The 21,003-nt window shown below is 32.7% G+C and overlaps 2 protein-coding genes across 4 annotated transcripts; one reads left to right on the top strand and one right to left on the bottom strand.

Annotated features, from left to right (window-relative positions):
* Positions 1-5,063: 5,063 nt before the first annotated feature.
* On the top strand, positions 5,064-9,078 carry LOC129874933 (BTB/POZ domain-containing protein SR1IP1-like). Its single transcript, XM_055950325.1, has 5 exons — positions 5,064-5,559; positions 5,669-5,738; positions 6,193-6,753; positions 6,890-7,426; positions 8,355-9,078. Exons 1-5 carry the CDS (start codon positions 5,453-5,455, stop codon positions 8,898-8,900), a joined length of 1,821 nt encoding a protein of 606 aa, XP_055806300.1. The 5' UTR covers positions 5,064-5,452; the 3' UTR covers positions 8,901-9,078.
* A 359-nt stretch (positions 9,079-9,437) lies between these two features.
* Positions 9,438-13,452, bottom strand: LOC129875031 (uncharacterized). 3 transcript variants are annotated; one of them, XR_008763049.1, is made up of 3 exons: positions 13,243-13,451; positions 11,027-12,353; positions 9,438-10,000 (listed from the first exon to the last, which is right to left on the bottom strand). XR_008763049.1 is itself a non-coding variant. In XM_055950466.1 (2 exons), exon 2 carries the CDS (start codon positions 12,184-12,186, stop codon positions 11,185-11,187), a length of 1,002 nt encoding a protein of 333 aa, XP_055806441.1. In that variant the 5' UTR covers positions 12,187-12,212; positions 13,243-13,452; the 3' UTR covers positions 10,806-11,184. The 3 variants fall into 3 exon arrangements, 2 of the variants coding, with proteins under 2 accessions (XP_055806441.1, XP_055806440.1); XM_055950466.1 differs by lacking the exon at positions 9,438-10,000 and having other exon boundaries at positions 10,806-12,212; positions 13,243-13,452; XM_055950465.1 differs by lacking the exon at positions 9,438-10,000 and having other exon boundaries at positions 10,806-12,353.
* Between the last annotated feature and the right edge of the window lie 7,551 nt (positions 13,453-21,003).

Here is a 21,003-nt window from a genome sequence, read left to right as displayed (position 1 = left end):
GCGGTGTTGGTACCAGTAGGTTGCCATATATCACAGAATACTGTCATTTGAGAGAGTAGATTCCCCAAAGGGAGAAAAAGGTATTATTCTCGCTGTGGTGTTCATACCAGTTCTTTGCCAATGAAGCATCCATTACTACATCTTAAATCACAAAAGGCAAAACGAACCTTGGGGGCTCTGGAATGGTCTTAACTCCTGAATATCCGGATAATGAAAACAAAACAAAAAAATTAAAATTGAGGGAGTTATCAATTCCATTCAGCTTCATTTACTTCGTAGAATAATCTATACGTAGTTATGATAACCACATTTACTTGATGATCTTTCATGTTGGTCCAGAATCTCCAGTTTAATGATCTTTCAAAACATGATTTGGTTTATACATTGGACTGATCCGGTTGTTTTTGGAGATGAGCATTTCTAGTTCGAAAAATTGGTATTGACCAGTTTTCAAGTGAAAAAACTTTTTATATTTACAAAATTTCAACTTTTTTTTAAAAGTAAAATGCATATTCAAACACAACTTCAACTTTCAAATACCAATTTTCAACTTCTAACTTTAACAACTCCTTTTCAAATTTAAGCAAGATCTATGTCCAAATGCCTAGTAAGAAAAATCTTAATTTTGTTTCCAGGATAGTCCAGCTCAACAAGTAGGACTTTAGCTCTATTTGGTTATTTTCATGGAATCACTGGTTCACACTCATTTCGAAAATTTCACAAATTCATGGAATATTCATAAATAGATCAAAATATGTCAAACTCTTCTTGATAATCAAATACTTCTAGAAGATCCACAAATCCTTTCATGGTGAACAAGTTCAAATCATTCTAGCTAGTTCGAGAAATACGCCACTAACGGCTCTCGAATCAAGGAAAAATCAAAGAGAAGAATCAAAGAAATTTGTACCCGCATTATTTATCAATAAAATATTTTTGTTTATTTTTTTTAAAAAAAACTAGTTCACACTCCACAAAAGCACCTACCATACTATTATTTTTTCAATTAGTTGTATGTATTTTCCGTTTTCTGTTTTCTTGCCTGAAATTTTATGCTGTTACGAATTTGCTAAAATATATGCTTAACAGTAGAGACAGAACAATCAGAGAAAGAGGGTTTAGAACTTCTGAATAAGTAGAGTTGTTGTTCAGCTTGAAAAGAGAATTGGCGTGGTTAAAAACGAAAAAAAGTAGATGAGAGTTACACGCCTGGAGCCATGTCCTTGGATTTTTTTGTGTCCATTCCAGATCCCATGTCATGTACGCTGAGAGTTGGCTTGGTCTTGACTCTTGACTCGGTCAGAAGACGTATCAAAGAATTGGTGTGTACACCTTGTTTGGATGGTTGTCCCTGTTGTATTGTATTGTATTGTATTATTAGTTTAAATATAATATTTATTTTGATTGTTACCTAAATTCTATTGGATCGTATCGTTTAAATCTATTGTTAGGTAACAACGAAAAGACCCATTTTATGTAACGATCGATTCGGTGTGTTCACGTCGTTACCTTAATATTTTCTTCTCATTTTGTCTTTATTTATTATTTAATAATTATATTTCATCTGTTACTCTACATTTTCATAGTAACTCTACCCCATATCCTACTTTTCTTGTAAGTTTTATCATTCGAATCATGGATGTGTCACATTATGTAACGACAGAGAACGATATAATCTATCTAAATACTGTATTCATTAAAACAATATAATACGATACAATACAATACAATACAATACAACACAATACAATACAATACATTATGAAACAATACGTAACCACCATCCAAACAAAGTGTTAGTGATCAAGCGCCGTACCAGCCAATTTGCTTTGTGTGAACTGGCTAATTGGGTTTAGTCTAAAAATTCATTCACATCGATAGGGGGGCGAATGTAGAGACATTGGACCTTGTATATGTGTTACGAATTTCACGAAATAAATACAAATATGTAAAGTAGATTTTGACCCCAGCAAATCTAATGGAATATAATCTGAAACTCAAACTCATAATGTTCAAATCCTTGATCTGCCTCTAGCTGGGTGTGATGCCAGAAATCAAGTCAATTTTTGGCCAATAAAGAAATGATGGATGCCTTTAGTCTTCACCCTTTACTAATCATAACTTCATCTTTAAACCAATTTTATCAGGGGAACAGTTCATGTATTACAAAATCACTATATTATGTGCACTAATACTAAGTATTCTCAAGTCATAATTTTTGTGTGATATATTTCTCAATTGGTCTGTTTAATTCAACAAGCAAACATACAATTGCATGATGTGATTTAACATATGGATGTGATAAGATTCCCTTTACGAGCAATCACTAAACAAAGAACTATTTCCCTTTTGTTAGGTATTGAGTGGGACTTGGTGGCCAATAAATTGCACTTAATTATATAAGAAACGTGGCACTATTCCCCTCGATAGGTATCATTTTAATTATGCCAATGACTTGTCATATCCTAGGTCACACACACCTCAAGTTAACAGTACTTGTCGAGTTATAAGAATACTTTTTTTTTATGATTCTGTTTTTGCCGTAATATTATTATTTGTAAATTTTACCTAAATTCTATAGTGATTTTTCTCAATTACACGTTATTTTTTTTAAAAAAATTTATCCAAAATTCCTTTTTTTGGTCACTTCCGAATACATCACGTACGTCCTGATACATCAAGCAAAGTGATGTATCCGATCGGTATATCGCGTAAAGTGATGTATCCGATGACTTGATACATTACGTAAATGATGTATTCGATCTATACATCGCATAAAGTGATGTATCTAACGTCCTGATACATCATGTAAAGTGATGTATCTGACATATACATCGCGTATAGTGATGTATCAGAGAATGGAAGAGAGTAGGGATTTTTGTAATTTTTTCAAACGGTAGAAAATTTTAAAGAATATGATAAAATAAGTTGTGTATTTAGGTAATTTTTTCTTATTTGTTAATAGAACTTATAATTTCACAAAGTTTAAGATTTGATTTCACTAGACTATTTAATATTCAGTTTTCCCATCACAATTTTATTCAACAACTATTTTACAAATTTTTATCACTAATATATGAATCTAATATCCTTTTAATTTGTTTGGTCAAATATCATTATATAAATTGGACCTAGCCATATAAGCATTAGAAAAATGTTTAAACGGATTTTAAACTTATTCTACTCAGCTGCCTTATAAAGTTTAGGAGTAGAGTGAAAGACAACACTTTGAAGTGTAGTTCCAATTTGCATATAGATTTCAAGTTCAATTGTTGAAATTAAAGTGAGACAATTTTCACTTTGTTTCGCAACTAGCTTCTCAAGTAGGAGGCTTTGGTGAGCAAGCTACATTGTGTTTAACATTAATAAAATCTCTATGGATCAATAATAAGTCATAATGGTCTGCATGGTACCCTCGTGAACACGTTGCTCTCTACAATTGACTCATATGAGACACGAGATTAGTTTTATGCAGGCTTAATTGCCAATGACACAAGTGGTAGCATCAACAAGTACTTATCCTTGGAAAATAATTAAGGATGTGTGTAATTATGTAAGAGGTTTCTTTAATCTCACAACTTAATCAGTGGACCCAATTCAATTGGGATGTTTGGATAAATTAAGCCTCTATTTTCATGGTGCTCTATCAAGTTAATTTGATTAGAAATATTATTAATAATTTATGTTTCAAGGGAAATTAGAAGGGGTTGTGTAAGTATTAAATTTATTCATGAGTGTCATGTCACTAAATCCTATGTCCTTCACAAATCCCACTTCTTACTCCCCCGATTCCAGTCTTATTTGCACAAGGCACGACATGCAATGTGTGTTACAGCTGGCCTATGGCCTGTGGGGTATTTTTTCCTCTCCAGCCACTACGTACATTCTTCACGTTTTATTTTTGACTCAACCTGAAAACTAGTTAAATGCATAAACGAAATTTAGAATTTGAAAATTATGGGAGCACAATCAAAGGAAAATGCATGTTAATCAATCTACTAATTCTTCTTGATGATCGAATTAATTAAATACGAGGAGGTTTGCATAGTACTTTTGCCATTTTGCGGATGAAAATGAATATCCCCACATAGGAACTTCTTTTCTTTTGGCGTCATCCTCTCGGGCATCTTCCTACGTCCCCAAACACTGAATTAAATCATTTACTACCCCTCTTAACCCCACTACTCTCACATATATAAGCCATGTAACATTCACTCGTAAGTCTCCTAGAGGCTCACTCTCATACACTAATACATCAAAACAATTTGTCTTTTAATTCATTTAAAAAAGAATGTCTATTTTTTTTTCTGCAACTCTTTAATTCTAATTTTCTACGTGATATATTTAAAATCAAAAAATCAAATCCTATTTAGGTACATTATACATGTCTTTAATTTAAGACCATAAGATTCAAAATTTTATACCAAGTTAAAACTAGACAAACAAATTGAAATATAGGAAGTATAAAAAGGAATCACAATTTTATATGTTTGATAACAATTAAACTTTAAACTTCTGATTGAATATCCCATCATACAAATATTTATGACCACAAATTTTAAAAGTTTTCTTCTCATTATTAAATCTTGTGCCCAGTGAAACATCTTGGCATAATTTCCATAGTACTATTTGTTATCTCCGGTATTAAAGTTAGCAAACTAAAAACAATAAAGATGAAAAGGAAAAATAGTATTCGAGTCCACAGAATTCACTGTGTGTCCTTAAGAAATTTAATCCTTTCATTGTATCCAAGGTTATAGATTTATTCCTCCCAGGATAAAACGGATAGAACATTAAAGAAGTAACGGTACTTCAAACTTCGATAATTCCAGCGAGCTCAAAAAGCAGCAACGTAATCACACAAAGATATAACTTTGGTTGTAAGAAAATATATGCAGAAGATGAAGAAATTTTAATGTTGAAAACTGAGAGAAAAACTCTTTATTTATAGCCAACAAAGAGTGCAAACTTACTGTTCAGAATAGGCATGTTGTCTTTTAGGAAGGGAAATATATGTGGAGCAAAAGCATTTGACCTTGCAGCAAAATTAATGAGATTGATAAATAAATTTTGTCTAATCAATCAATCACATCATTTGCTGAAGCCGAAGCCAAGCGGCCGCCGCCGCCGGCATGAGGAGATACCCTCTAATTAACTCTTATCCTTTCTTCTAACAATAAAGAGAAAAATGACTTTTCATTTTCCCTCCCCTTGATTCCCACATTTCTCAATTCTTATTGCTCATTCACACCACACTTAAACCCCAACACAATTATCATTCGGGCCTATAATGGGAATTCTGCCGACCTTATTGATTGAACTTGGTGATGATATAATATATACCAATGCACTTGAACCAGAAATGCAGGCAAGGACATAAGTAGTACTGGTTTCTGCTTTATCAAGAATTATACTATATACTATACATCAAGGTACTTTATAATCTTTTGCCATGATGGATCTTGGTTCAGAGCAGACTACACAACCCTCTACTCATGTTAACATGTCCACTAACAGAAAAGAATTTCTTTCCAATGTTATGAAAAGGACCTCTGAATGGTACTCTATCTTCACATATAATTTTTTTCCTTTTTGGTTGTTTCCCAGTGTTCTTTTCCACTATGCAATTTTTTCTATGAATTGAGTGGCCTGTTTATAATATCTACAGGATTTTATCCCAGGATATCCCAAGTGATATAACTGTTCATGTTGGAACAACTTCTTTTGCTCTGCACAAGGTACATTCCGTGTTCTAACTGTTCATGAGCACTTCCTCTACTTATCTTTTAGGCAACCTAATAGTGTAAGAATTATATATAGGCATAATACAAACACTCAAACTCGGCCTCAGCTAATAAGTGAACGCTCCAACTTTGGGAGTGCACTTCTAGACACCTCAACTCGTCTCTACAGTGTCAGTTGAATACTTGATCATCTAGACACCTCCAAAATTTATATATCACGTCATTGTCTGGTATCCACGAGGCAGAATGGAGACGAGTTGGAGTGTTATTTGCCAGTTGAGACCAAGTTGAGGTGTCTAATGTGCACTCTAAATGTTGGAGTGCTTACTTGCCAGTTGATGCCACGTTTGAATGTCTGTTTATGTATCATGCCTCATTATTTATATTGTCAGTGTACAAAAGTTAAACTCTCAAACTAAAAGGCGCAATCTTTGATGTGTACATGCAGTTCCCACTAGTCTCAAAGTGTGGATACATAAGGAAGTTGATCTCAAAATCCTGTGATCCTAAGCTTTCTGCAATTGAAATCGCTGACATTCCTGGTGGAGCAAAAGCATTTGAATTTGCAGCAAAATTTTGTTATGAAATAAACTTTGAGATAAGCTCAGAAAACTTTGCATTGATTAGATGTGTGGCAGAATATCTTGAGATGACAGATGAGTATGCAGATGGAAATTTGATAGGATTAACAGAGGCCTACTTAAATAAAGTAGCACTTAAGAGCATTGCAAGTTCAGTTTCCATTTTGCACTCTTCAGAAAAGCTTCTTCCCATTGCAGAAGATATAAAATTAGTGAACAGATGCATAGACACAATTGCATACATAGTCTGCAAGGACAGCCAATATGGCTTGAATTCCTCCACATTTGATTGGTTGGGTGAGGATTTAACTGTCCTAAGAATTGATTTTTTCCAAAGGGTTTTGATTGCTATGATGGCAAGGGGATTCAAACAGTATGCACTTGGACCAATATTAACGCTCTACGCGCAGAAATCCCTTGGAGGTTTGGTGAGGTCTCATCCCTTGAATAGTCCCTTATGCTTGAAGGTTGGTTCAACCTTCAAACGTAAGGGAGTAACTTTTGTCGTTTTCTTCTATTTGGTTAAGTGAAATATTTGTTAATATGATTTTCTTGTCATTCCAGGATACATCAGGAAAGGGGAGGAAAAAGACTGAGGCAAGAACAGAACATGAAAAGAGGATTGTTTTAGAAACCATTGTTAGTCTTTTGCCAAGGGAGAAAAATGCCTTATCAGTTAGCTTTCTCTCGTTGCTTCTTCGAACTGCAATATATCTAGAAACCACAGTTTCTTGCAGGGTCGATTTGGAGAGGAGAATGTCATTGCAACTTGGACAGGCTGTATTAGATGATTTATTAATTCCTTCATATTCATTAACAGGGGGTACATCGTTCGATGTTGCAACTGTGAAACATATTATGATGAATTTCCTAGAGTATGAAATGGTGGGAAATCGATTAGGCTTCAACGATGAAGAGAATGTGTTTCCATCAGCAAGTGACATGGAGAAAGTTGGGAAACTCATGCAAGATTACCTTGCTGAAATAGCCTCTGACAGTAATCTCTTTGTTTCAGAGTTTATTAGTGTTGCTGAAGTCATTCCAGAGCAATCTAGGATCACAGAAGATATGATGTACAAGGCCATTGACATGTATTTGAAGGTATACATGTTGAATCTTCGATACCAACTACTAAATAGTACTCCCTCTATTCCATATTACTTAATTTCTAAGGTAATGCACACATATTAAGAAAAGCATTCAAGCATAAAATTTGAACCATATTTTCCTCTATTACCCTTTTGTTTAATCAACCTCATAAAAATGATTAAATGTGAAATCATAAATACAAATAGTCCCTTATTGAAGTATAACTTTGTACGTATATAGTTTAACTCCTAAAAAATTACAAAACTTCATTAATGAAAAGGGTAAACATGGAAAAAGATACAAACATTTCTTTTGAACTTTGAACAATTCAACTATTTTGAACAATGAAATAAACTCTAGAAATTCAGTTAATATGAAATAGAGGGAGTAATATTATAATCAACTGATTTACTACCTTGATTGAAATATGATCTTTAATGATGTAAAGATTGCACCGAACAGTAGAAAATGTAGTAGTTTGGGATGTGAAAACTATTTGAATCATCATGATCTCTTGCATAAATCCATTAAGGGCCTCATTCAGTTGAGTAAGAAAATATTTTTACAGTATACAGGTGATACTAAGGGAGATCACATGTTTCTGCCTAGGCATTTACAAGATCTTAAACATGTTCATGTGTAGTATCGATGTTCTTTCAAGTGTCTCATTTGTAGATCCAATATCTGCTTAACAATCAGTTGCATTTGATAAGGTTTATCGTCATGCTGCAGAAAGAAAAGAGTTTTGGAACTTAAAAATCATGCTATAGCATGCTATTCTATTTTCTACGTTGCTATATCAGGGTAGCTACGAAGAATTACCTACTGTTGTATGTCACTTTAATATACATATTGTGAACATAAAAAACTAAAAATCCTAAGTAAATAACCCTATCAGAGATACCTGTCTCTAATCATCTAGCTTTTGCACAATTTGAAGGCACATCCAGCTCTAAGTGACATTGAGAGGAAAAAAGTTTGCAGTGTTATGAACTGTCAAAAGCTAACTCGAGAAGCTTGTGCTCACGCTGCTCAGAATGAGAGGCTCCCTGTTCAGATTGTTGTGCAAGTGCTTTACTATGAGCAACAATGCCTTCGCGAAGTTATGGATGTTAGTTTAGTAGAGGCAGATCCTCTTTCTTTTCCATCTAAGTTCAATTGGCTCTCCACTGACATTCCTCCTGTTACAGACGAATTCTCAAGTCTAAAAAGAGAAAATCAGGATCTAAAATTTGAGCTAATGAAATTGAAAATGAAGTGCAAAGAAATTGAAAAATGTGATGACAAATCAGCAGCTAGCACCCCTTTGGGGACCACTACTCCACCTTCTGATAAGCCTCGTTTGCTCAGAAAATCATTCATAACTGCAGTCTCCAGAAAGCTTGGGAAACTGTATCCATCATTTGGAGCTGAAGAAGTCACGATGCCATCACCCAGCAAGGGGAAAAATAAACCAAGAAGAGATAGGCGTAATTCCATATCATGATGCAACTATATTTTCCATTAGGTTGTTTGTTGTTCTTTGTTTTAATGTTTTTGCGAGTCATGTTAACTTCTGCTTTAATCATAGGTCCTGTGATATTTCTTGTTAGGCTATTCTGATTGTAATGGCTATTGTTCTAATCCAATGATGCCATTATAAAAGCCACAAACTTTATCTGATATATTTCAGGTAAGAACACAAGAATTTATCATTTATACTATACTCTTTCTTTGAATGAATTCCATTCCGACTATCTCACCAACACATTAAAAGTTGAGTTCTTATCATCCACGTTTCCAAAAGGAAAATTCCAGTGCATGATGAGAGACTATATTCCAGATCCATAATGAGACATTAAGGTACTGATTCAGGAAACAGCAGACAAGAGGTTAATATAGTAGCAACCAGATGGGAAAGAAGGAAAAGAGAAGTCTTTAAGGATGGATACACCATCCACCCAGTGCCACTACCCACTTCTAGTTAGACGGGGCTTAATTGGAGTAACAGACTTGGAGGCAACAAACAGACAAACAACAACAACAACAACCCAGTGAAATCCCACAACGTGGGGTCTGGGGAGGGTAGATTGTACGCAGACCTTACTCCTACCAAGGTAGGACGGCTGTTTCCGAGAGACCCTCGGCTCAAAAAAAAAGCATAAAAGGGGGTCAGATAAAGTTAAAAAAATTCAAAGCGCTATAGAAAAATAAATAACGAAGGCATCACAGATAAAATAGAGTAATCAAAAGTACTGAAAGCAATAAATAGTAACAGAAATAGCAGAAATGAGAGTACAAGGAATTGTAATGTGCTAGTGCGCCTATGAATAAGGAAGAATAACGAGACTATGTACTAGCCTTCTACCCTAATGTGGGTCCTCCACAGCCTCCTATCTAAGGTCATGTCCTCGGTAAGCTGTAACTGAGCCATGTCCTGTCTAATCACCTCTCCCCAATACTTCTTCGGCCTACCCCTACCTCTTCTGTAGCCATCCATGGCCAACCTCTCACACCTTCTCACTGGGTCATCTGTGTCTCTCCTCTTCACATGCCCAAACCATCTCAGTCGCATTTCCCGCATCTTGTCTTCCACCGAGGCCACTCCTACCTTGTCCCGAATAGGGAGGCAACAAACAGAATGAAATATTAATTAATCATGGAAATACCAATGTCAGGTGCACCTATCAAAATCGGAACAGACCAATTACCTGGTCCACCTAGCAATACCTATCATTGCTGTTTAACCATAAAAAGGATAATTAAAAATGTTGGACTTAACAGAGGCAGTCTGCGCATTTCTTTAGCCCTTAGCTTAGTCTAATTGGGAATTTTATATCAAAATCTCTATCTTTTCGCATCGTGGTATACTTCTTTCTTTTCTTCGGTGGATCATGATTCCTAGATCATATCAACTCGACTGCCATAGACACTCTAGATCTTGCTAGCTTAATTTAAGTGTAGGGGGGTCAAAATGTACACATTACTGAAAATGGCTACAAGTGTATATGATCCTTCTACATGAAGATTCTACTTTAAAACCATACTTAACAAAAACGGCACAGCTCCCCACCCCTTCTTCTCTTTTCCCTTTGTTTGAAGGAAGGGGCAAAAGAAGAGAATCTAAGCTCCCATTTGGCAATAGATTTTGGGAGTAGATTTTCAAAAAAAAAATTGAAAATGTTGTTTGTTCATAAAATTTGTTCAGTTTTTGAACATGTCTTCAAAAAACTTTCAAGTTCCAAAAACTGGCCCAGACCAGTTTCTGTGTGAAATTCACATCCACTCACAAAATTTCAAAAAAATTCCATGTAAAATGCATGTCCAAACACAACTTCAAGTTCCAAAAACTATTTTTCCAACACAATTTCAAAAACTCTTTTTTTCAAGTTTCAACTAAATCTATGGCCCAACGCTAGCTAAGTAAATAATGGTACAGGTAGGGAAAAATTAAGCTTTATTAACAAACAACAGTCAGTTACATGAAAGACTATAACTATTAGTTAAAGAAGCCTACTTAACTCTATTTGTAATGGCTACAATCTTACAAGTATTGATATCTTGCTACTTTATGAGGTAATAACAACTCTCGATTTAGAAATAATCAGCTCTTAGATGTATACACAACCTAACCTTGATCCAAAATTTTACGTAGCTCTAAATGACGTCGAAGCTTTGCTACTGCTTGTATAAACTGCATCAGCATCACTGTTTGACCGACTTTTAAAATCACAACTCAAGTCATCACTTTCAGATGGACTTGGAGTTGCAACCATACCAATATCAATGCACTAATTGATCAATGATTCTTCGTATGCATGCAAGGAAACTTTCTCAAGCTGTATTCTGCTATCTTCCCCCAGTATCCTGGGATTCAACTCCATTGCAGAGCGAAAATCCAGCATTGAAACAGAAAAGAGATCACTCGGTTTCTGAATGTATTTTATGGGCCTCGTTTTATTTGAAACTGATAAAGCTTGGTCATGGATGCGCTTGTGTTGTGACTTTGAGCCGGCTAAGTCCAAACAAGGTTTTATTAATCTCTTTAAAAAAACATCAAGCCCACTATTCAACACTTTTATGGCATCTGTTGATATCTGTACGCCTTCTGTCTCCGACTTCTGTTCCAACCATTTCTTTAGAGAGCTGGAGTCTGGCAACTCACGAGTGCTATTACAAGTTTCAATACCGTGTAAAGGGGCTGATCTGTGACATACTACTTTCCTTGTTCCCCTAGCACTCAGGGAGATGCCAAGGGGAGCAGTTACATGGCTTCTACTATGAGTGCTACCCAATGATAGCCACTCAGTAGCACTTTGATGCTCTTGTGCTTTTGGTGCATTATCTTCACAAGCAACAGAATGGGTTTTCCAATGAGGCCGCAGAGGACATGATCGGTCCTTGAATCTGCGATCACGAAGAGTAGGAGTTCTCCCCTTTCTAGGAGACCGAGGAAACACATCCCTGCATAGTGACTGGAGAGTGCCTCTTTGACATCCATTTGGAACTTTGCCATTAATTGAAGGCTGCATTGTGCCATTCTTCAGTGGAGGTGTCTTAGCTGCACAAGCATTTTTTATGATTGCTCGCATAAGTGCATTATGAAGGCAGATATTATCTCTCCCCAACAAACCAATGCAGAACTTCTCAAACTCTGACTTGCTAAGCTTTAGACTCAAGTATTTGCTTAACGCAGTAAAATATTTCTCCGCCCTTTGTTGACCAATCTTCCTTTCAATTTGAAGCTTCAGCTGATAAGTGTCAATTCGGGGGCAATGCCGATTTGTGGGCATTCTCAATCCCGTATTCACTTTGAACACTGAACAGAAGAAGTTAAATAATCAAGAAAAGTACCATGAAATCAATAGAATAAAGAGCACCTTTGCTCAATCCATTAACAAAGCCGATCACAACAGAAAAATCCACAGTATGTGCTCCCTATATCCTGAGTAATCAAATTCTGCAAGAAAATTTGTAAACGAAAAAAAGAAAAATGAAACTCAATATGTCATTCCAATTGCAACAACGATTTATAAACTTCTAAATTCCATATTTCCAACTGAAAGAAATGAAACAAAGTAAAGAGTTCATTAAGTTCAGCAAGAAGTCGCTACAGCACTCTCAATACAATGAAGAAGCACCTAAAGCAAGACAAATCTGTATCTCTGTCTATACACAATTTTGGAAAGCTCCATATGATAGTATACTATCTCATGATGAATTCAATTAAAACTAAGTTTGAGTTTAAAGAAGATTCTTCAACTACTTTTTAGCAGAACCACTAGGTAGAAGTTCACGTATAATCAATCAACTCATTGGTCGGAGTAGAATAGAAATTTGCTTATTTTTCCTTCTTTCAATTTATAGTTTTTTTTTAAAATCCAGGTATCGGGCCAGCTTGCACGCACTTTGACTAATCCCACGGGTACCTGTCAGCTCCAACCACCAACTGGCACTAGGTTAACCAAGGCTAGGCTAGAACGGATGGGAAGAAATCACCTATTATTTTGTCTCTACTAAAATTTGAACCCGAGACCTCATTGTGTTCAACTCACTTCATTGACAACTAGGTCACACACCCTGCTAGAGTAAAAGGCAGATGAACTCATCATTATACTATACACATTATAGAAGAAACAGGTGGGGGTCCAAAATCCCAATTACTACGCATATTCCAAAATTGACACTAAATTTTGCAAGAAACAGTAAGATTACTACAACCCAAGTGAAATTATGGAGTTCAAAATCAAACCCACGGGAGTAATCACGATCAAAACTTCAATGGAACTCCAAACAGTAAATATAATTTTTTTAAAAATAAATTAGTAACAAGAAAAAAGAAAACTGACCTGAGTTAATGAAGTAGTAATGTAATCGAGAAAAAAGGGGTTCAAAGTTCAATTTTTGGAGATTCGATGGAAGATTAGGGCTTGTAAAGCAAGCAGATGATTTTTCGAAGCTTCTGCAGGGAGTCAAAGGAAAGTCAAAGACACGTGCGGCTTTACAGGTGTGGTGTAGTGAATGAGTCGTATGTTGTTTTTATTTGGATTGGTTTTTTTTTTTTTGAGGATTAAGTCATTAGGCAGTGTTTGGAACTTGCATTTGCAAATATGATGTTTTTCAAAGTACACAACTTGTTAGTACTAGTGCTTTAGTCAGTTAGCTGGAGTGCTGGAGTGTGGTCGGTTCTAAAAACTAAAAGGAAAAAACTTTAATTATGTCGTCGAATTTTGAAAAAAGGCTTATTTATATCATTCATTAAAAATTTGGTTCATTTATGTCATCGAACTTTGAGAAAAAGCTTATCCATGCTATTATTTTTAAACTAAAAATATATTTCGTTTTGCAAAATTATTTTATACACGTGGTCAATTATGATTCGGCCACATCATTAATTAAATTATTTTTTTAAATGGAGAAGGTTCAAATATGCCATTGAACTTTAAGAAAATGCTCATTTATGTCATCCGTTAAAAGTTTAGCTCCTCTATGTCATTTCAGTTAACAAATAATGACATGAATGAGCCTTTTCTCAAAGTTCGAGTATAAATGAGCCAAATTTTTAACAGATGTCATAGATGAGTCTTTTCTCAAAGTTCGATGACATATTTGAGCCTTTTTCCAAACTAAAAACTAAAGCACTAGTACTAACAAAGTACTTCATCCGTTCATTTTTACTTCTCGTATTTAGACTTAGCATAATCATTAAGAAAAATAATAATTAATATTTAGTATTAAAATTTTAAAAAATAATTTAGTGAATAAGTAATTATGTTAAGGATAAAAAAAATTAAAATAATATTTTTTTAATATGTCAAAAAATGACAAGTAAAAGTGAAAATCTATTTTTAAAATAATGGACAACCAAAGTAAACTTAGGGCATCTCCAACCCTAGCACCAAATTTTGAAAGCAACTCCAACCCACTGCCACTAAATTTTACACCAAAAAAATATCTTTTTCTCTCTCTTCATTATTATATTATTATTTTTTATTTTATTTATTATTTCTTATTTCATTTATATTTTCTTATTTCATAAAACAAAATTCTTTCTAAAAAACATTCACTATATATAATTTCATATTGTTTCAAATTATAGTTGTTTAATATAAAATTATTTTATATCATAATTTTTTAAATAATATAAATTACTAGCAAATATTACATATTATACATAATAATGGATATCACAAATAAAAGTGAAATCATTGATGAAATATAATTAAATAAACATTACACAATTGGAAATTTTATTTTAAGTTCTACATGAATAATCAACTTTTAAGATCACTACGGTGCTCCCATAAATGCTCTATTAATGCATTACGTAGTTCAAAATGAGTCTCTTTGTCCTTAATTTTTTTATGTCGGGCAAGAAATTATTGAAATAGATAATTTTCATCTACTTTCATTTTCTACCGTCAGAGTTGAACCATCTAAAGCATCTTGAATTGGTGCGTTAAGATCACGTTCATCCTCAATTATCATGTTGTGCATTATAATACATGAAGTTAATGTATTCATCAATTTATATTTTTGCATATTTAATTTTTTTCAAGGTTAATCGTACTTATATCCAATTCAAATTTATAGTAGAATTAACATAAATTTAATTTCAAAAAAATTAAAGTAAAGGAAAATAATATATATAAAAAATTAAAATTTTAATCTAAAATTAATATTATAAATATATTACGTAAAACTAATAAAATATTTTAATTAAAACATACCAATTTATATAATATTTAATTAAAAATATGGTATAATAAAATAATAATAAATGATAATTAGTGTGATGAATTGTATAGCACCACACACCAAATTTGGTGCAAAATTTGGCATGGTTGGAGATGGCCTTAGGGAATGTAAAGTACCAAAAGTGTGCTAAAAGAAAAGGAGGGGGGGGGGGGGGGAGTTGGAGGGGTTGGTAAGGGGGCATATATTTCAATGATTAAATTATTTTTATTTATTATTTAATTCCAGTTTATTATTACTCTTTTTTTTACCGTATTAATTTCTCTCCATATTTATTGAGTAAGGATAAAGATGGAAATTAAGTATTCCTTTTGTTTCATATTACTTAGTTCATGTTGACTTGACACAATTTCTAAAAATCTTTTATTAGTATTGTTATTGTATTTAACTTCATCCTTTTACTTTTACTTGTACACTTTGAATCTTTCACGTTCATTAAAAAATAATAATTGATATGAGTATTTTATTATAATATTCATATTAATTGATGTTTAATATTGGGTATTGAAAAATAATTTGGGGAATAAGTAAGGAAAAACTACATAGTAAGGTATTACATGTTATGTATTTATTATATATAACTATAGTTTAATAAAATTATAATTCGTAGCTATACTATCCATTTAATAACTATTTTTCAATTTAGAGTCTATCTTTCAATTAGTGTATTTCTAGGCTTAATTCTAGGCATTGTATTTACTTCAATTATCTATCTTTTTTCTTCTTTCTCCAAGTTAGTGTATAACCCCAAATTAGCACCTTCTATCCTCTTTCATGGATGATTATTTTCTTCTTCTTTTCTTCCATGGATAATTCTTTCAAATATTTTTTTTCCAGATTCAAACTTAATGACGCTGCACATCCTCTCTCTTTCTCCAATAAAGCGTCGTCATCATTGGCTCGAGATGATTTACGAAACTTTATTGTCGACAATGAGAGAAAGTTTTGAAGCTTAAATTCAAATTACGAATTTATGAAATTGTTATTAAAATTAATGAGTGATGTTTTGAAAGATTGGATGTATTACGAGGAGTTCATATCTCAAATTTGAGGGATTTTTGGTGCGAATTTGGAGAGTTTTCAAGGGATCAAATGCACGCATATATGAATTATATTCATGTATTAATGTACTTATATCTGCAGTGTATTCATGTATTTGAGTGTATTTATTTCACTGTTATTGTATCAAATGTATTTGTTTGTATCTTATATTGATTACACATTTGTACCAATGTATCAAAATGTATATATTCCTTGTCATTCATTTTGTATCAATGCATTGTGTATATTGCAACTTGCTGTACATTTATATCAATGTATTCAAGTCTATTAGTTCCTTGTTTTACATTTGTATTATGTATTTGAGTGTATTTTGGTTCACTATTATATATTTGTATCAATATATTTAAGTATTTCTATAGTGTATTCATCAACAAAATACATTTATATCAATGTCGTAACAATGTATTCAAATTTTTAAAAAAATTTAACAGCAACAAAAAGTTTATGTATCAATATCGTACAAGTAATAGTTGGCGATGCAACAAAATCAATGAATAAGAAAAAAATTTGTAGTGCAATTTTTTTTTATTATGGAAAAAATATTGTGAGATTTCATAATTCCATTGATTATGGAAGATTGAGATATTATGCTAAATTTCCTTATTAAAAAGTTACACTAATAAATTTACCTTATTTAGTGCATTATAATTATAATTATAGTAATGTATAAAAAAATTTAAAATCTTAAACACATATTCAATGAATTATAGATAGAAACTGTAGTCATTTTTAGTTAATAACATATTTATAGTTATTCAAACTCAATAAACCTATAATTATAGTTATTTATATAAGTTTCTCGATAAGTAATTAATGCTAAAGATAAAGCATGAAGAAATAATTATTATTTTTTGATATGTGAAAAAGAACAAGTAAAAGTAAAAATTTATTTTTGAAAAAGTAGACAAATAAAAGTGAACAAAGAGAATCCTTAACATTATTAATAGTGACTTTGAACTTTAATTTTTTACCATCGGTACAGTTCACATTAAGGATGGTATGGAGAAAAAAGAATAAACTTTCTTGATTTGCTAGAATAAACAATACTTTTTAGTATAAGGGTCATATAAAATAAAACAAGGGAAGTAGCTAATTATATCTTAGTTTTTTAAAATAATAATTATTTTGAACCATCTATATTTAGTAAGAATAACAAATAAAATAGATGGAAGGGGTATTAAGATGAAGATAAAATATGTATTCTTTCCGTTTTAAAATATTTATCTCGATTTTCTTTTGAAAATTAATTTAACTAATTTTCAGAGTTAGACTGAAAATACATTTTAAAATATTGATTAGAATTCATGTTATTTGAATCTTGAGAAGGAAAAGGCCAAAAATATTTTTAAATGGCGGAGCGGGGGGGAGTGTTATTATTTTACGGGCTTTTTATATAAACAATATATATTAGTCTAATAATTAGCACTTTTAGCAGTCGAATATGTTTTACCATCAATAACATAATTTTTTTAACAATCGATCTCCCCCCCCCTCTCGCTCTCCCTCTCTCATTCTCTCTCTCTCTCTCTCTCTCTCTCTAAATTTCAATTATCCTAATTTAAGACTTGATTCTGGATTGGGTATTATTACAAACACTTGAGAATATCTTTGGAACTTATATCTTAATGTTTAGGGATGTATGGTGAAGACTAACATTTTTTGTTTTTTGAAGATATGAAAATATGAAGATTGTTTTTTTTTCAAAATTTTTATTGAAGTGTGAAAATTATAGGAAAATTGTATATTATAATATTATTTTTTTATTAATAAAAGAAATAAATGCAAACGACAATTGTAATACATTTTGAATCCAATATATTATACTATTATGTGCATGTTTCTATGCACGTGATGAATATATAACTAAAATATTTTTAAGACAATTCTATATTTTAACTATATTAATAAGAGAAAATAAAAAAATATAATACATTTTGAATTCAATATATTATACATATTATAGGTATGTTTCAATGCACGTGGTGAATATATAACTAAAACATTATTAATACAAATGTATTATAAATATTATGTGTGAATTTCAAACATTCCAATACTATTTAAATTAATTTAGGTTGTTAAAAATGTATTACATTTGTTGGAATAGCAACAATTTGTAACGACCTAGCCCGTCGTTACTAGAAATATCTGCGATAAAGGTATATGAATCTCATTCGTAATAAGACTATGATCAATTTCTTGGTATGCGAGTGCATTAGTTATAAATTAAAGTCGTGCAATGCCTCCAACACAAAGTTAAGTCGAAAGTATTTTTTGATTTAGTTTCGTACTTGAGTTTAAACTAGAGTCAACTTCAAATGATTATAATTCTCAGCCTATAATGAATTAGGTGACCTATCAATTATCAAATTAAAGGTCTATGAGTTTTTTTTCCAATGCCACCAATTTTGCCTCATTTGAAGTTCAGAGTAAAAAATTATGTCCATTTTACTGAGAAGTGTCCGTATTGGGCTGCTGTGGCGGGAATTAGGCCGTTGTGGCGGGATTTGATGGGCTAGAATGAAAATGAGATGTATTTTTATTATCTCTTTCTTCACTTACGTGTCAAAATAGATTAGGGTTACCCTAAAAAAAACCAAAAGGCTATTATAGGATTGGAGAGAAGGGAATAAGAAAATTCTAGCGCAAGGAAGACTACAACCCATGAATTTCAGGTGCATTTCCATAGTTTCTCCTTTTGAAAGTCAGGGATCTTGCTATAATCTTTCTACAATTGTTTGACAATCAGGTAAGCTAGATTTTCTCAATTGAGTAGTTATAAATTCGTTCCCATCGCTTAATATAATCTAGATTGACAGGAGATTTCATGCACAGACCTTCGGATACGAAATTTGGGTAGTTAAATGATTGTCAATTATTTTTTAGAGTGGGAATGTATGTTGTGGGTCATGATTATTATGTGAGTAGTGATCAAGGTCTAATCTTTGAATGTTAACCTTGGTGAAACTGTTTAGAAGGCCAATGAATTTTGTGAGATTAAGTGTAGACAATAGCTAGGTTATAACGAAATCCTGAGACTTGGAGATTATGAGATATTGATACATATATGGATAGACTTATACAATCATTATGTGTGTTTATACTGATTATTTTTTGTAAATTACTTAAGTAATGCATATCATGAAATAAATGGTGAATGTGAATGACTTAATATTGATAAACCTCATGCCATAAACCTATTTGATTACTTATGGCGGTAAGTTATGGTTTAGTCTATATCATAGAGAGACTATTAATAGTGATTGAGTAATGTTGTGATGCTTACCCTTCCTTTAATTATTGTTATTGGGTGATTGATATATGTTCTGACTAGTCTACAACCCCAAGATAGTGAAATTCATAATCTTGAACTTACTCTACCAAAAATAATGCCTTAAATAAAGAAGGCTTCATGAAATATTGGTTATGAAGGGATAAATATAATGAAACCAATGAAATGATTGATTGTGAACAATTGCATGCAATAAACATGTTACTTGATTGTGCAAGTATGTGAACTATTTGTTGTAGACTGTGATTGTGATATTGGATCTAGTGTCACGTTTTGACACATACTAATTATTTGGGTATGAGTTTCATGAAAGAACCATTGTGTGGCTATCATCTGTGAATTGATCATGACGATATGTGTGATAAGAGAGAAACTGACCCGATTTTAATTGAGCATGCCCATCCTGTGCAATAATTGATATGAAAGGACCAAAGGTCCAAGTGTTACCATGCTAACTGTTGTATTTGAGATTTACACTATAAAAGTGTATATTATCCTTGAAATGATAAATTGATAATGTGCTTCTGTATATGCCTGTTCGGATTATGTTATGGTGGCTAGATACGTCTGTATCGTCGGTATGAGGTCATGGATAAACAAGTAGAGAGCAGTTGATATGTGGTCTAGTAAGATTGGTGACTTAGAGTCAGATATTGATGTTGTCATGTTGGTACATATGAAAAAGGCAGATTGGGAGAGAATTCAGAGATTCTGTCTCCGGGCAGGCCGCCCTAGCAAGAGGAATCTTGCTGTGGCGAGGCCGTCAGAGCAAGTTAGGTCCCGTCATAGTGGCTAGTTCAGTTAGAATATGAGCCTTAGTCTACCTAAATTTTCTCATCTTTCAAGTGAGATGCTAATTATTCTAGAGCTAGGTGTTGGTGTGAAAGCTAAAGATAGTAGACTGGTTAGACAGAGTCAGTGGTGTCTCGTAGTTTGAAAACTCCTCTACGTGATAGAAAGACTAAGCCTGGCAACATACCAACTAGAAGGGATGAGAGTTAGGCTTGAACGGCTTTAATGAGGTTAATGATAGTGATAAGAGTTTGTGCATAAAGGCTTGGCGGTGTATTTCCTCAAGAACATGTTTTCTTCTTGTTGATTTCTTTATATTATGCAGTGGGTATTAGGTTGACCGATGATGCCTACCAGTACGTGTTATTTGTATTGATACTACTCTTGCTATGTCACTTGACATAGTTTGGTTGCAGGGTCAATGATGTTTCTTAGGTGAAGACGAAAATGATTCTCTAACAACTTCTACTCTTCCTTCCTTATGGTTGGAGTTGTGTCATTACTTTATTTATACTCTATATCTTTAAAAGTTTTTATATCTATTTAGAGTAGTATTTTTGGGGGTGTTAGATTATTCTTTGTAATAAACCTTGAAGTTTTTAAGTTAATATAAACGATTCTATAACTCTTTTAGCCTATTATTTGTATTTGTTAAACTTGCGCATGATATTTCTGTAAGTGTTCTCCTATCTAGGTGTTAGAGTAGGTG

This window comes from Solanum dulcamara, chromosome 11 (assembly GCF_947179165.1).
Source record: "Solanum dulcamara chromosome 11, daSolDulc1.2, whole genome shotgun sequence".
Classification (NCBI taxonomy): Eukaryota; Viridiplantae; Streptophyta; class Magnoliopsida; order Solanales; family Solanaceae; genus Solanum; species Solanum dulcamara.
The sequence above is the reverse complement of the archived record's forward strand: the minus strand, read 5'-3'. Positions and strand labels throughout refer to the sequence as shown.